An 18,906-nucleotide genomic window follows, 5' to 3' on the forward strand; every position below is an offset into this window, starting at 1 on the left:
AACTTACCAGATATCCTTTTTATATGTAACTGAGTCGCAAAATTGTTGCCCATTTGCGAGACATAGCTATCCTTCTTGCTTGACAGTTGTATACTGAAGCCGTCGGATTCTAAAGAAGCCCTGGGTGCGCGGGCCGCTTGTACTGCCTTGTTGCAAACTGGTGTTGGTGCGACTTTAGCTAATGCAGCCTCTTGCGACCCAGTGCTGTCACGACGCCTGCTCTTGTGGTCAAGAAGCATACTTGGCGTGCAACCCATGTTGTCACATTGGCACTCACTACACCACACTAACACTATTTAACCGCATCACTTCGGATTGAACTGTAACAAAAAAAACTTTAATTAACAATAATCGAAGTATGTGTTGTGGACCACTATTGCCAGCGTTGAACAACTTTTTCGTTTGGCACAGGACAGGAAAGGGTTTGCTCAGCTGACGGTCAACCTCCAGTAATGGAGAGGCATTAGAAGAAGAAGTATGTATGTGTGATTAGAAGTTTGGGGAAGTGACATGGCAGAAGTAGAAGCATTTCATAATATTATTTTTTTTTTTAAATAACGGAATTGAGAGAACACGTTAATATAAAACTTTTGAATCTCTTATGTGTATTAGACCCACTTGACATCAATCAAAACGCATGCTCGTTTGTTTTGCCTTTTTTTTCAAAAATAAATGTTTATTATGACTTGGTTATCAATTAAAAATATATTATAATTGAATCAGCTTCTTACTTTAGTAATTTATTCCCTCAAACAGTAAGGGATTGACTTGTACTCCATTATTTATATTTAAAGTAGTTAAATTAATCAACGAGGAATCCCTTTCCCAATATTGCCAACGTTGAACAACTTTTTCGTTTGGCACAGGACAGGAAAGGGTTCGCTGGGCTGACGGCCAACTTCCAGTAATGGTTAGGCATTAGAAGAAGAAGAAGAAGAATCCCTTTAGTAAGTTAAATAAATATTTAATAGATAATTTTGTAAATTAACAAATGAATCAGGAACATTTATCTATGACAAAATGATTTGATTTAAAAACAAAGAAATTAATATTACGATAATATTTTTGTAACCGTTTGTAGAGCACAATTTTATTATAACTGGTTTTAAACTAAATAGTGCGATAGAAAAGCGCATATTTTTACTTTAAAATAGCTCAAACATATTTACATAACACAAAGACGTTCATCATCGTTGTCTCATTTTTAAAAATAAAATAGTTAAATTAAGTGAATACAATTTTACGGCAATTTGATTGACAGGGTTTCGTTCGACAATTTCACAATTCTGACGCTTCGAATATTTTGACAACGTTGAAATGTCCAAATGTCAATCATCTGTCAGAGTTAAAATATTCTTTATTTAAATGTGAATTTCATGCGAAGAATTATAATTAGAATGGAACTCATTATCACAAGTAAGAGGACAAATAGTACGATTCGCTGTGCTAATTTGTAACAGTTGTTAATAGACAGTTTTAGTTTACATATGGTAAAACAAAGATATCTGGCCCAGTGAGAGTGGCGCTGCTATCGCGGTTTGTTCTATCAGAAAATATGTAAAACCTTTATGGCTATGGACAATGACATAAAAGAAAAGAAACAAAAAAGGATACCAACATGCACTTGGCCAGGGTGGTCGACTATGGCCTAATCACCCTTAATTTAGGGTAGGCTCCGAGCCCCTTGGTGGTGACGTACAGTGAGCTGATGATGATGACACTTTTTGACATTGACAGGGTGGCGCTAGTGTGCAGTCATAATTTAGTATGACTTTATGCTTAACGGGTCACATCAAGTTGTCGGTCTTTACTCTTAACTGTGAGTTTAAGTTGCCTATACACTTGTTCATAAAGATCTGATATCTCTCTCATTCTTCTAGAAATAATTTAAATAGCAATATACCTTTGTCCCCTATAAAGCAGTGAATTTCTATGACAAACAAGTGTATACGCTTGATATGATATATGCAGGATAATATTATTTTAACAAATTTAATGTAAGCAAACGTTATTTCCTTAAAGTACTTTTTGAACTTCTTTCCGGGAAAAGGGTATTGATATTTTCCGACAAAGTAAACTTCAAGTTATCCCCATCTTGATATTCCATGTTTGTGCAAAACTTTGAGGGATCGCAAGAAACTTTGAGTATATACTTCATATTGACTATTCCATTTTAGTTTATAGTTGGATGTATCGTTGTTAATTTCCGGCATGTGACCACCCTCACTGTTTTATGTTTTAGTCTGTGAATTATAGTAAACTTTGCTTCTAAGATCAAAATATATTTTTGTAAAGTTCAGATAAAATAATTTGTTTCCGAACTATGTATTTAAAAGGGCATATATTTGAAATTAATAAAGTGTGTAAATATTAAAACAGTTTTATGACGCCCACAGAGTTGGTCGCAAAATGAGTCCCTTATAATTAGTAAGTATTATGAAAAGACAGTGTCACTAAATTAAGTTTTGACGTTTTGATAATATCTTCGATGTCGCCGACTACGATGAATGGATCATGGACATACGCTAATTCCTTGTGAACTAGATTGATGGGAAACTTAATGCTCTAAGGGACAAAACCGATTGCGTAGAATCGTATCCGTGCAATTGAGTTATTGTCATTTACAGACAGTGAACGTTACTGTATACTAAAATTGGTAATTACCAATGTAGTTGTGCTATGAAAAGGCCGCAGGCATGAATGAAATGACGTCGTGCTGCCCTGCTCGTTGCTAATTTCGTCTCTACAAACATTTTTGTAAATAAAAATTCTATGGAACATATAAAGATACTGAGAGAAAATATGTTCTAATGATATTTATTTTTTTGTAAGTAATCATCATCATCATCATCATCATCAGCTCACTATACGATCCCACCGAGCGGTCGGAGCCGCGGAGCGGATTAGGCCATAGTCAACCACGCTGGGAAAGTGCAGGTTGGTTGACTTCACACATATCTTCGAATTTCTTCTCAGATATGTGCAGGTTGCATCACGATGTTTTCCTTCACCGTAAGAACGTCGTTTAAATGTACATATGTAAATCGAAAAACACATTGGTACATGTTGGGACACAGGACCTGCAGATTACAAGTCAAGTGCCTGAACCTTTGAGCCACTGACGCTCAAGTAAAGTTTTTGTTAGTATATTTTGTAAATGTCCCTACATCGTCATCAAGGTTGCCTTTGTTCCGACATAATTTGTATCAGTTGCCTCGCCCGAGGCTCTCTCTCGACCTTTTTGTTACATGGTTAGGGATAACATTCTCTGTGCCAAATTATAATTTTTTGAGTCTTATGATGTACTCGTGACTCCGTCAGCGCGGGATCAAAAAAAAACTTAATTAGTAGCCTACGTGTTTATCCAAACTATGTCCTACGTTTATGCCAAGTTTCAGCATCCAAACATCCATGTAATCATTCGCATTTATAAAATTATTATAGTTAGATTAGTTTCTTACTTAGACTATGTTAGACTTAGAGTTAGAGAAGGAAGCAAATTATTCGGTGATATTTTAGTTGTAAGTAAATAAATTTTTAAGCCGAACACTTTTATTTATATTGTATGTTATAAAATGAAAAATGTTTTTTGTTCTTCAATACTTCAAATCAGATCGTAGTTTATTGAAACAAATAAATATAGAAGAACCATTTTTGTCTTACTTTGGATGCAAAAAAAAACGCAGACTAAAAATTCCGATAAATTAGCTTCAGGAAAAGTTTCAGAACAAGGTTGCAAAAGTAAAAAAAAATAGTGATTTAAATTTTAATTTTAACATTTAATTACCGAAGCATTTTTGGAAGTCAAATGAGAAATTCCCTAAAGTCATTACCAATATCGTCTAGACGTTAACTACTCCTCGATCAAACCTCTAAATACCTCAATAGAATTAATGTTAACTGCTTTGTAACTACGGGCTATAAACTTGCGGCTTGTAAACTCAAATTGGATACATCAAATATCAAACAAGGGCAATGTACTAAGGTATCAAATTTAATATTGGATTTTAAACTTAGATATTATCTAGCAGACAGTACGCAGACTTGGACTTAATATTGGTCCCTTAGCAATCTCTAGCGATAAATAGAGTTTGAATATAAATTAAATTAATCATAGATCAATATTAAAATAGATTTTCGTTGTATAAAAATGCTACTATATTTTTTTATTTTACGAAATAAAAGTTATTGTTGCACGTCCGAGGCGAAGGAAAATATTATATAAGGAAAAACCTGCACATATCTGGGATATTCAAGTTTGACTACACTGACAGTGTTGATAAGACTCTTATTATACCTAATTTCATATAGGCTCGTGTCTCTTGGAGCTGACGTACTGATGACGGGCATTCATACATTGATTTTTTTATAAATTAACGGTTAAATAAAATTGTAAAACACTATAAAATTCTTATTAAACTTCCTGTCAAGTAACAAACAATGCTCTTAAGAAACAAACACACGTTATTGCTTTCAAGTTCCCACTTGAAACGTAGTGTGTTGGAGTACTGCTAATATACGATTAATTTCCAACTGTTAAATTGCTTCCGCCCTCACAATTCAACTACAAATAACATTCGTATTGCAGTTAATTTTACATAGCTGTCAATTCCACGCTGAATTAGCTACATTTTGTAATGATAAATAGAGAAAATCACATGGAAATTACGTTAAAAAAGTGAAAGCTTTTGTATATATAGCTTATAGTATATATATAGAAAGTTGAATTAAGAAAGATGGGTGGATGTTTGTTAGAAGGTATCTCCAGAACGGCTAAAGGGATTTCGCTGTTATTTGGCATAGACAGAGGACAGTCTGGAAGAATACACAGGCTTTCTTTTAATTTTTTTAATTCCGCGCGGTCGGACTCGCGGGCGACAGCTAGTATGTTATAAATTGTGTTGCTTACAAATATTCACGAAATTATTTCTAGTGAAACATTTTCAGAGCATCGAACTTTTCTAATAAGAATTTATCTACGATTTATGAATTTCAAAGCTAAGTAAGAGAGCTGGTGCACAAAATGTATTCAATCTACTTTCAAGACATGTCGCAGGCCAATGACGTCTAGACATCGTATTTTACTCTAAAATTGCAATCTCCCGAAAATGTATGAAGGAAAATTATACTTTTGTCTTTATTGACTGCCAAGTTAATTCAATGCGTAATCCAAGAGTTTTATATTTAATATTTCGTTATTACTTCAAATGAATATTTTCAAACGACATGATAATTTAGTAGAAGTAATGTAATAAACGCCTTTTGAAACCGAATAGTAATAAAAAATCTGCAATTGTTTGCTAACCTTTTTATTTAATAAAAAAAATACAAACGGTAAATGCGAAGTAAATCATCACAATTTATATTTTTGTTACATCCTTACAAGTTAAAAATATTATACTGTCTTAGAGAACCTAATTAAATTTTATTAAGTCAAGTCCGAAATAAATTTTACCGTAATAAGCGAGGAAAGGCTGGACGTGTCGGCCATTGTGCGACCTGAGGGCAAGTAATTAAAATATCCGACCTTCTGCCCCACCGCGCTTCGGTAATATCTACCTAAACGTTGCTAAACATTTTCTCTAAAAGAATTTTGTTAAGCTTTAATGAATTCAGTATAATAAATTGTTGTTCTACATATTATCGGAAAACAATGTAATCGTGGTCAACCATTGGTGGAAATACGACTATAATAAATGCCAAAAATCGCTTTCATTTGTTATAATAATTTCCTTAAAAAGAGGTACAAAGTTTTTTTCCCTTTTTTGTATAGTATATATAGAAATATTTTCTTTCCCAATAAGAACGAAGCAAACACTCCGTTGATTTGCTAGGATTTCCAGACTGTTCTTATCTGACAAGAACGTCTAGACAACTTTAACGTTTTATAAATTACAAATTCCCTGTGAATATTATAATGAACGCTATATAAACTTTAGTTACTATAACTATAATACTGTAACAGTGGTAGAGCCCGCTTTAACATCTTCGCACGAATTGGCCCAGCTCGCCCGGTGAAATACCACGACCACACAGAAGACAGGCGTGAAGTGGAAGCAATTCCGCGTTTCGTCTGATGAGTGTGCGTCCCGGAAGCCTAATTTAATCCTCTTTCCCTTCCCACCCTTTTTCTTATAAGGAAAGGATGCAAAGTGGAAGTGGACTTTCCGGATGAGAGGATGCATGGAAAAGGAAGATATTTTCTTTCTGTGCATCCTCTCCTCCGTCGATTAAAGGTAGGCAACGCATATGCAATTGCGTATGTCTATGGGCAACGGTCACTTCGCTATTTCAGCGATTTCAGGTGACCGCTCGCTCGTTTGCCACCTTATGATATAAAAAAAATCTTAATCTTAAAAGTGTATATTAGATTCGGTTTCTTAGATTTATCCAACATTATTTTACGATATAAATATTCCTAAATGATAAATTATAATATGTTATGACTTTATTTTATGTACGTTTCTTGAATATTATATTGAAAAGAAAAAGCAAAGTGAATATGTTAGTAATTTATTAATTTAATTTTCTATTTAATTTTTCATAATTAAAATATCTCAACCAATAAGTTTTCTGTATCATAATAGCACGATTTTCTAGTAAACGCCATTTACAAAAACACTTATAAGTAAAAGAGCACCACACTGCAAGCATCAAGGTAAAGGAAATTAAACGTTCACTTCAGAACAACCGCTCTATAAGCGTTAACTTAAACAATAGATGGTTCACGTTGTATATACCAGTCGTCGCTTAAGCGAAGCTTACAACGAAAAACCTATTAAGTATAACGTCTCACATACTGACAAACGATTAAAAGTTTTTTTTTTAAATAAACCATTATCGTACTTCTTACTAATACTATAAATACGAATGTTTAGATGGATGTATGTTTGTTTGAAAGTATCTCCAGAACGGCTGAACGGATCGCTAACGGACGCTAAAATTTGGCATAGATATAGAACATAGTCTGGAAAAAACATAGGCTACTAATAAACTTATTCTATGCAGACGTAGTCGCGGGCGACAGCTTGTTAAGTAATATTTGATAATTGTTTTTGTAAATGCAGAGGCAAAAAGTCTTAGACATGCTTTTTAAAAAGTTGTTTATAACTATTCTCATTCTTTTAGTTAAATATTTTCTCATCTGATCTTATTTTACCGTTTTTGCAATATTTGTGATTTTTTTCCGTGGCACAGTCGAACTCTGTTTTTGGACAATGTCTTATACGATACGAACAAAGATTATCTCCAATTTCCTTTTAAATTATTTTGCAATTTTCCTTAAATATTTCTGACTTTTTTCTTTAAAATTAAATTTTTAAGTTGAATATAAAATTATCTATCGTTGCAACTCTATCCGAAGATACTAAGGGGATAAGCTAAAGTCGTTTACTATAGAGCTGGCATTATGACGCCAAGTTGTGAGACAGTGCGGCGGTGGATTGAATTAAAAACTATTCCGCCAACTTGCATTCCACTATCATAATAAATTTTAAGTTTTAAGCTAACTTTAACAACTTGTAGAATTTCTATAATAACCTTAAAATTTTCTTAATAAGTTAAAGTTAATAACTTAATTTTGAACATTGAAATATCAGCACATCCGTTCAAAATAACTTTAAAATAGGGCACCTAAATTTTTTTTTTGTCGTGATCTTACTTGTTATAAAAAGATGTGTAAGTATAGCTAACTAGTAAGGTAAGGCATCGTTTTCGTAATTAAATTAATTTCATAACAGCTAGTAGAAAATTAAAGTAATTGTTATCAATACGAAACATTTATTTCAAAGGGAAAACTGAAGATGAAAGGACGTATGAATTTATTTGACTTTATAAACCGCTTACAGATTCATAGCGTCTAATTAATTTGCGGTTATTTAGCGACCTCGTCGCAGAATTTTCATAAAAGGAAAGTAATTATATCATAGTCTACACTTATTAAAATCAAGTTACCCAGACATTGACTGATCTTTAAATTGTTAATAAAATTACGACTTTAAAAACAAAAAGAAGTTGAAGATGAAGATCTACCATACACGGACTGTTTTAAAAACGCCGCCATACATTACTGCTAAAAATAGGTATAGGTTAAGAATTTCTCCATTCTATATCGAGCGATTAAGACATAAGAAATAAACGCTTTGTTAGACTAAAATAAGATAAACTCTATAATTAAATAAAAAATTAAAAGAGTTACATCGGTTAATAAGAGATGTAATTGTTTTATTCCTATGCGAAATAATAATTAGACTCTTATCTATAGTAATCATTTGGAAAAGCTAATCATATGATATTACAAAAGTAACAACGTAACATTAGAACAAAGGATAGAACACGGTGGATAGAATTTATCTTAATAATACGAGTAGAGAGATCTTACTTAGACCACTTGTTCATCAAATATGTATAGCGAAAGAACTGCGTATTTTCACAGGGACCTTAGTGAAATTTATGTGACAGCGGTTAAATTCGGTACCGATGTTTCGGGATCCGATGTCGACGTTGACATGTTTATGTTGCGGAGATGTCAAGGCCGCCTAAGTTAATATTAAACTGGCAAGGTGATTGAAAAATACGTATCTTTATCGAATATATTTGACGAAATATTTTTTTGTCCATCCGACCTATACTGGCCATATTTATTTTTATTGTGTATTAATTTCATACTAGCCGTTGTCAGTCACTTCGTCACGACTACGCCTTGCGGACAGACGGAAAGACAGAAAGAAAAATAGAAAGAAGAAAATTAAAAATCGCTTCTTTTGGCAACAGCTAAGGATAGACATCAATTGTAAGAAATATTTATTTTATTATATTACATACAGGCAATGCAATTTTATTAATTATGTATCTGTATATTTTGTATATATTTACGTGATGTATTGACTTTTGTATAATTTACTCGTGTAACTGAAATAAAATAGGTAGAGTTTGTAAAGGTACATGGCGGGATTCGAACCCAGGACCTGCAGATTGCAAGTCAAGTGCTTGACCCCTGAGCCACCGACGCTAATAATACTTTACCCTTTTTTATAAAGAAAAGATTGTTATTAAAATAAAATAACTTTACTTATTTTTATCTTCATTCAGACTCTCTTGTAGTTACATGTGATTACTGACAACACTACCATTAGATACACGTAAGCTGCAGCTGTGGCTTGCACTGAAACTGTAGAGACAATTTTGCAGTTCAATTGTACGTAACAATGTAACCACTGGAACGCCAGCGTTACAGGCGGCTTGTTAAACTTGCATTGAACTGTACACTTGTCTAACCACTGTGAAAATACTAAGCCTAATACCAAGCTAAAGCAAAAATAGATACAATGAATTAAAAAAGCAAAATGTAATTATTTGAATCGATATCTAAATTCGCTCCCATCACACAATCAGCAATCCATACATTCTTTGGTCTTCCTCTACGCAAGGCCAGCGTTAGGGTAGTGCCCGCTTGGGAAATCACCCAGGGCGCTAGACAGAAAGGGGCTCCACAGATCTGCAGTTGCACAGTCCGACATAACCCTATTAACCACCTGACCCCCAAAGGCATGGTAAAAAAGGAAGATGCCTTCAAACCCTGGGCGCTATTACTAGCTTTAAACGTAAAACCGGTTTGCTTCTACGTGTTATATCAACTATATGTATCATATAAACTCGTGTTGAGTTTTGCCGCTAATAATGCCAGAAAGCTCTACATCCAATTAATTAGTGTATCGCAAACGTAAAATATTTAGAGAAGCGAATGTATATCATACAATCCGATAATTGGATACGATGCCTGTGCACGGCGCACGGTCCGTGGACTCAACTCTATTTACGTTGCAAATTCAAAGTTAATAAATTACAGTTAAATATAATGCGACAAGCGGCACAAAAATTCTCTAATATTTTTTTAGATATTTAAGGGAAGTTATAGGAAATAAAAACCGCTTTTTCTTGAATATTAAATAAACATATTAATTTTGTATTTAGGTTATGATTATTTTAGTAAATTTTCGCATAATTTCTCAATTGACGATAATGATGAGATTCTTTTGTTTATTTAGTATTTAATATCGTTAAGAAAGTATTATAAAAGCCTAGTATCATATTATCCTTCACGCATTCGGTTTGAGTCGACTTCAAAAAGAAGGAGGCTATCAATTTGTCTGTATTTTTTTTGACAATACAAATAGCATAGTACTTCGTCGTGCAGCTTCTAAAAGTACACCGGAATTATGCGATCAGTTATAACTGTTTTTATGTCGCTTCGAGGAAATTATAGTCTACGCAATTTGCTTTGCACATTTCTGGCGCCGTGTTATCGACTCAATAAACAACGTAACAAAGTTAATTTGTATACATTTAACTTCACAAAATGAAGTTGTAATGGTCGATATGTTTATTAATCCGTCACGATTTTACGATGAAAGAAACCAGAGTAGAACAATTTACCTGCCGCCCGCAGCGCCCCCTATAAACATCAAACGATTGTTTTTCACTTACAAAGAATTCGTGACTGTTAACGTAAATCTTTTAACCGACACTTTAATTGAAATTTAACAAAGAATTAATACTTAATTCCTATATTATTACTTAAAAACAAATTCAACGAAAACAATTTGTTTATTACAAACGCATATCGTCTTATAAAGTTTCGTCCATTTCAAAACTATCTTAAAAATGTCTTGTCTAGTCTTGAATGACTTACGTTAAATAAACAATACTGTTTCCATTACAGGATTTTTTTACGGTTGAGTTTCTTATATGCCGGGGTTAGGAAAGTTTAAAATGAACAATGTTTTAAAAATACTTTTCAAAGGTGAAAACTGCACCAAAGTGTGTAGGAAAATATTTAATGTCTGCGGCAAATCTGGTTAGTATAATTATATTCGGTCGCGCCTCTGGGTGAATTAACGAAGGGAATATTGTCGGCAGAAAGCAGCTACCGACCCGATAAAGACAGATTAATAAATTAACACTTTTATGCCTCTATACTTAAAAAAATCTATTAGAGGAATACAATAAAGTATTCCTTTAAAATATATTTTCGAAAAAACACTACGCACTAGTAAGGTAAATGTCAATATGAAAACATGTTTGGCCTAATAGACCACATAGAAACAGGATACATAGCAGGACACATAAAAACCACATAAAGGTGTGTGTACTTTTAATTCAGAGAATGCAACAACATCGTTACATCCGTAATAAATACGGACATAAACGAAACATGTTGCTAAATTGGGACGAGCTTGAACGCAATCTAATTCAAATCCCTCGCCACTCGACGCTCGCCTGCCGCTCGTCATTAAAAGACACAATTTGCACGCTTTTTTTGGATTCCCTTGTACAGTGCTATCCAAACTTAATAGCAGCTCGCAGTTCCATGAATTACGATGAACAACATTTCAAGTATCTTCGCAACGTTACTTAAAGTCAGTGCCGGGCATACTTTTAACCGAGTTTTCTTCCATTCTCAGTGGGCCCACCTAGCACTTTCCGTTTAATCTAAAACTGCGTCGAATAATCATTTTTCATAATCCGAATTACTAACGACCCGCTTTGTCTATCAGGTTCATAAGACTCGATAACGCAGGTTTCAGGTCTAAAAGATGTAGAGTTTAAATCACCCAGGTTATTTTGTGACGAACAGATCAATTACAAAAGGATAGTGATCCAATTAGTGATCTGATCACTCGTGACCAACACAGGTGTAGCATACGGGCTCGCAACTTCTAGCCGCTATAAAGTTTGAATCGTGTAATACGTCGGGTAGAATTAATGGTTGATTATTCTGTCGACATTACTGGCGCCGATCATATAAATTCAAGTCGGATATTGGTATTGGCGCCATCTTTTATTAAAATGTTAATGTTTTGAATAAATCGAAGTACTACGCTCTCAATGAACATGTTTTTATTTGTTAACGCAAAATGTATACACTTGTGTAAATAATTTTTTCTTTATCTTATGGTAGGAAGAAAATCACTCAAACACTAGTCTTATTAAATGTCAATGTTTATGTCACCACACTAATCAATCTGACACTTGACTTGGTAACGAAAGCGCGCCATTCGCTCTAAATGATTCTAACTAATAATGTCTAAAACTTAGTAATGAAAAGAAGTAAAATTAAGAAACAGCTAATATTTTTCAGTTTTTGTTTTAAAATTAGGCAAAGTCTATTCACAACAAGCTGACTTCAACCTTATTTGACAACACCTTATTTATAAAACAACATATTTTTCAAGTCTCACTGATGTGTTAGCCTAATTTCAAACGTAAAAATATTATAAAAGGAGTGCCCTAAAATACGGTTACGAAACGACTTCAAAACATTACATCAATTCTCGAATGTTCCACATTCAATGTTTAGGGAACTTTGTGAACACAATACTATAGCACGAATTCATTTGATGCAATTTTCACTTTATGCTGTGGACATAAAGTCTAAATTTATTTGTGTGTAGGTATATGAAACTTGATTACATACCAGGGCGAAATGAATACAAATACAAAGAAATTAAGTAATATAAGGTTATGTAATTCATTAACATTGACTTTACATATTTGACATATACAGGTCACTTACCCAAGTTATTAGGGACCACCTGTTGTTGCCTGGCTTGAGTCCAAATATAACTATCAACAAATGAGTCTTGATCCATTCATACACACGTCGAATCTAGTTAGTCCAATTTATGTGGCAGCGAATACACAGAGGTGTGTAAAAACAGGTGTGGACTATGAATCGAGCACACTGCGTGTGTGTGCTCTATTCATAGTCAAATTCTGATGATTTGTTGATTTTTGTATTGAAATTCTATTCGAGAAAGTTTACATAAGTGTACTAAAATAAATTTTATAATAGTAAAGACTTATATGTGAAATTTTATCTATCGTTCGGTCCATAAACTTGGAACTCTACATCTCCCACGCAACAAAAACTTACTAATGTGTATTGTATTCGTCGTACCTACGCCTCGTAGTCTAAAAAGTTTTCTTTTAACGACAACAATAGACATATTCAGTTTCATAGAAGTACAATAGAGTATTAAAAAGCGGCAAAGTTTTCTTATAATACTTACATAATAAATATTCTATACATTGTTGGATAAACATGGAGATATAACAGTGGTAGAGCCCGCTTTAACATCTTCGCACAAATTGGCCCGGCTCGCTTGGTGAAATACCACGACCACACAGAAGACAGGCGTGAAGTGGAAGCAATTCCACGTTTCGTCTAATGAGTGTGCGTCCCGGAGGCCTAATTTAGTCCTTTTTCCCTTCCCACCCTTTTTCTTATAAGGAAAGGAGGGGAAGTGGAAGTGGACCTTCCGGATGAGAGGATGCATGGGAAGGGAAAATATTTTCTTTCTGCGCATCCCTTTCTCCGTCGATTAAAGGAAGGCAACGCATATGCATTTGCGAATGTCTATGGGCAACGGTCACTTCGCTATTTAAACGATTTCAGGTGGCCGCTCGCTTGTTTGCCACCTTATGATATAAAAAAAAAATCTGTTTTATTCCTCTATAAAACTTACCGTATAATATTCAGACATGCTGATGATAAAATGGCATAGTAAATGATCTAATTTGTGTATTTTACTAAACTAAAGTTACAATAATGTATTCAGCTTTATGTCGCAGGAAAGCAATTTGTAAAGCGATTTTCTGCACGCCATTCTCTATTGTTCAAAGCCTCATTTAAAATTCTAAATCAATATTCAGCATACAAAGCAAAAAGCTTCTATTCGTACTATAAAACGGTGAAAAATTTGAATGAACGATATTATTTTAAATCCAGCACTAGTTTTTAAATCTTCGAATTTTGATTAATCTTGATTTTAATACAAGATTTCTAAATCTAAAAAACTGAAATAACCTATTCAAACTTGATAACAATTACTCAACTAGTTTTTCCTAAGATTCGTAATTTATTAAGTTTTATAGTTAAGTTTAAACTTTAACCTTTAATCCTTTAATCGTATATGAAGACGGTTGAGTTAAATAACTGGTCAAGCGTGAAACGCCGCTTCCTCGCACGCTGGCCGTCCGACGTGACAGAAACGGGACTGCGACGTGACTGCGACGTGATAGCGAGGAGCGACGTGACCGGCATCACGTTGTCATCTTCTTATTTAATAAAACGCTTTCGATACTCTCACCTTTATTTAATGTAGTGTTTACATCTATGAACATCGGGATATTAATATTTGTGTATGTTTACTTTGTTTTGAAGGAAAACTCTACAAAGAAATATTGTTTTTTTTATATATCATAAGGTGGCAAACGAGCGAGTGGCCACCTGAAATCGCTGAAATAGCGAAGTGGCCGTTGCCCATAGACATACGCAATTGCATATGCCTTGCCTACCTTTAATCGACGGAGGAGAGGATGCACAGAATAAAAATATTTTCCATTCCCATGCATCCTCTCATCTGGAAATTTCACTTCCACTTTCCATCCTTTCCTCATAAGAAAAAGAGTGGGAAGGGAAAGAGGAGTAAATTAGGTCTCCGGATCTTATATAGTGCACATTTAGATATTATTCATATGAAAAAATAGTATTACGTGTAAAGAAAGGGTCGACAAAATAAATGTACACAACCCTAGTTCGAGCAGGTAGTTTTTCACATTACCTTAATACTGGCTGCAGACTTTATGTGATAGAGAAATGTTGCTTAGGGCTACGTTGAAGGACTTTGTTATACGTATATCTATGTTGCCTAATAGCCGTGGGTTTCCACTGCTGGTACAGCACTAAAAAGTATTTTAATTCGTTTCATTTGCGTTGAAAAAATAAAAAGTAACAATCCTTTTTGAATTGATTTATTAATTAAGACAGATTAGTTGCGTAATGGTAAAAATTGTTATTTCTTAAGTATTAAAAAAAGAGATGAAACCTGGTAAATTTAGTTTCATCTTTTCGCAACAAATAACTAGTTATAACTTGGAAGTTTCCTTACCTAAAAGCTTTTATTAAACTTTGTTAATTACTTTATAAGCGAGTCAGTTACTTGGCAGTTTGTTTTTGCTATATTAAACTTTTGACTTGAAAATTTTTACCCGACGGGCAAGAGTGTGAGGCGTTTCACGCGTATGTAAGTTTATTTATAATAAATATGTGGGTCTTTAGAAATGTTAGTTTATGGTAGCCTACTGCATAAACGACTGATTTGAATGAGACGTATCATTCGATTCGTTTTCTTGTCCGAAATATCACCTTTCATCGGCTCAAAACACATGTAGTGTACAGAATGAATTCTAAATTAGTCAACGAGTTGAAATCTCAGTCGTCAAAACTTTTTAACATCGCTAAAGTAATTTTTCGATTTTTTGAAGTTTATTCTAAAATAACAAAGTGTTACATATTACAGTAAAGTTTATTTAGTTTGATAATTTTGAAAAGCAGTCAATAGATGGCGTTTTCTCATCCACTATAGCTTAACCATATTCAAAGATTGTTAGATCAGTGAAGCTGATGTTTTATTTTTTATTCTGCTAGATCATACGTAACGCTCATATGTATTATTTTTTTTATGAATGGCTCTTAATAGCAAACGTATCGTCGAAATATTTTTACGATTGCTAAATGAGTCTCGTGAGATACTTTCATTAGAAAGAGACACATTAATAGTCTCATGTTTCCATCAGTCATTTATTGTCACAAAGAGAAACCCTTAGTGTAGATTTTCCATAACTACACTTAAGTGAGACAACTTAATTTATGGCAGTTTATCTGATTACTAGTATAAAACACTGACACAGTTCGTTATCTCCACGCTAAGAATATATCTCACTAATGCGTGAGACGGTATCGTATAAAATCAACAATAACTTTATTACCTCGGTTCACGGAGATTTTTCGTTCGGTACGAATCAGAGGCACCTTGCCAGTGCCGTGATTGACGTCACCCAGAACGAGACGAGGCCGATGTAACGAGCACTTTGTTATGTACTTGCCCTAATATTTGAAACGCATTTGTTTTTATGCAATCCTAAATAATACAGTTAATAAGGAAATCCTGTTTCCATTAACTCGAAAGTTTATGATTTTCTCTGAAAAATATAAAGAAATTTTATGTTCTTATTTCTGTCATTTATTTCCGATTTCAACGAGGTTTTAAATTTCGAAAAGTTTGGCATTATCTGCCATAGGTCACGTATTTTATAAAAATTGTTTGCTTTCGTCATTTTGTGAAAATTGCATATATCACATACTTAGATGCAATTTGAAGAATCTTGTCCAATGTAAACTTTAAAATATTTGGCGAGACATCAAGCACTGAAATACCTAAATTATTTTTACATGCGCATCAGCGCCTTGACCAATATCGTAAAATGAGAATAAGTAAATATATATTTACATGTCTGTACAGACAAAAAAGACTCATTTATATATTCCCTTGCAAGATTTTCATACTAATTTGATTATTTAAAAACTTCGTAATTCTATAAAAAACGTACTTGTGGCTACAATTTTAATATTCTATATGTTCAGTTTTGAGACTTGTCTACTTATATTGATAAATATAATATGTACCAAAAATGTCGATAATATTGACGTACGTAACAGTTACGTTTATTTGCGCGTAAACGCAAAAACGTTACATAAATAACAGGATTCTATTGGATACGAACGTGTAAATCAATGTCAACAGAAGACGACGCAATGCTTACGCAGGCCGACCTTGATCTATGGTATTGATAAATATCATGTGATTTGATGAAAATTACGTGACGATGCCTAGCCACCTATACGGGGGCTTAGACCCCATTTGGGTGGCTAGACCTCTCTTCATAGGTATATCTTAGTAAGACAAAAATTCAAATGATAATTTGCTTTTTTTTAACCAATTCTGTCATAGAAGACGATGGAAATGATTAAAAATTATATTGTTGTTCAATTGAAATAAAACGAATGGAACATAAATATTTGGTGCACCGTTTGCGTAATGTATTCATTGTTCATGTCAGACACACTCATTTAATATTGACGGTTGACGTGATTTAACTTCCAAGCTTTAAAACATATTTATAAAACGGACGCCTCGTTATGGTTGTCACTTTTGGATATTTATTGCCGGCGTAGTTTTAAATCCTAAGACCTTGGCACATCCTTATAGTATATTTTACCGTTCTATCTAGATTAATAGACGGAATACCGCACAAAAATTGAATTAAACTGTCGTATATATTATGCAATTTTTGATTTCAAGTTTCATCTAATTCGGTACAAGTTTTTAATCGAACCTAGGACTATCACCAAGTGTAGTTGGATGTTGACGAAGTCAAATTACAGAGTCAATACATTCGTCTATTTCCCTAGTACATACATTTAGTTTTTCTATACTAATATTATAAAGACAAAAGATTTGATTGTTTGTTTGTTGGGATTAAATAGACTACGAAACTACTGAACCGATTTAAAAAGTTATTTTACTGTTGGGAAGCTACACAATCCCCATATGACTGCTCTTACTGTTAGATTCTTTTAATTCAACGCGAACGAATTCGCGGGCAATTGCTAGTATTTAATCAAATTACCCAAAGTGACAACCCTGATTGTCACCTTGCCACTAAATACGAACTCCGTAACAATTTGTCACTGTAAAGTGACAAAGTATTTCGCTAAGACGGATTCGCTTCATTATTTTCATAAATAATGGCTTGTTTTTTCTTAGTAAATACTAAACGAAACGATGATAAACTCGGCCCCCTAATTTGCATGTCTGTTAAATAAATTGAATGATCTTCGAGTTGACTGCTTTTATTGTAGTTTATTGTAACATTTATCGTACACTGTAAAATAGATTTCACTCATAAATTGTTTGAAAGATTGAGTCAATTTAGATTTGTTATTGTGTAATTTAGTCTATTGTAGTTTTTGAAAACGCCAGCGACAAATTTTTGATGCTAACCTAATTCTATTCTGTTGCTTCTTTCACGTGAATGCGTCTACGAAATACTAATTATTTTTTATAATATAATAAAAGGGGGCAAACGAGCAGCGGGAACACCGAGGTGTTCAACGACGCCCATGGACATCAGCAATACCAGAGGAACCGCAAATGCGTTGCCGGCCTTTGAGATATATAAAGATAACTCCTTTAATGTTGCTATTTTTGATCATTTAACTCTCAATTTCACTCAGCAACTGCACGGTTTTTTTCGTAACAAGTTTGAACTACATATTGGCTCTTAAATTAGAGTTGCCGATTCAAAAGCGGATAAAAATACTGGCAACATATTTATATTCCTTCCACGAAAAATAAACAATGATATACATACTTTCCTTAACACTAACAAGCACGAACTAGTTTAAGGTAATTGAAGGGTAAAAGGATACGCGATAAAACATATTTGATATACTTGACATGTTCGTACTCTGGTCACTCACGACACCTTCACCTGAAAAATGTTGCATATTGTATTCTGTGCGCGTCACAAGGCGCATCGGCGACTGTTCTTGAATAAATTTAAAAGCGATTAATTTGATGCAAAAACCTTGATATGTTTGCTTAGTAAGTAGGTAATTTTCCTTTGTTATTTTTTAAACTCAACAATATATGTAGATGTATGTTCCTAGTAATTATCCATGGCCCTTTTTTATAAAAGAAGGGGTCAAACGAGCAACGGGAAAACCGAGGTGTTCAACGACTCCCATGGACATCAGCAATACCAGAGGAACCGCAGATGTGTTGCCGGCCTTTGAGATAGTGATAAGCTCGCTTCTTGAAGGACCCTAAGTCGTAGCGGTTTGGAAATACCGCCGAGGACAGACTATTCCACAACGCTGCTGTGCGAGGCAGGAAGTTTCGCGCAAACCGCCCTACCTTTAAAATATATTACTATCCTATTGTGTTTTTCCAACTAAGTATTTTAATATATTTTTGAGATAAAGGTTACCGCTCATAACGT

At 33.8% G+C, this 18,906-nt stretch overlaps 1 protein-coding gene across 1 annotated transcript in view; it reads right to left on the reverse strand.

The window, feature by feature from the left end:
• Positions 1-18,906, reverse strand: part of Pde8 (phosphodiesterase 8) — a 100,489-nt gene that overhangs the window by 66,598 nt on the left and 14,985 nt on the right. The window contains exon 2 of the mRNA XM_013307504.1: positions 8-320. Coding sequence (XP_013162958.1) covers positions 8-257 — 250 coding nt within the window. The 5' untranslated portion in view covers positions 258-320. The remainder of the gene's footprint in view (positions 1-7; positions 321-18,906) is intronic.

The sequence above is a fragment of the Papilio xuthus genome, unplaced genomic scaffold (assembly GCF_000836235.2).
Source record: "Papilio xuthus unplaced genomic scaffold, Pxut_1.1 DF828142.1, whole genome shotgun sequence".
In the NCBI taxonomy this organism is placed as follows: Eukaryota; Metazoa; Arthropoda; class Insecta; order Lepidoptera; family Papilionidae; genus Papilio; species Papilio xuthus.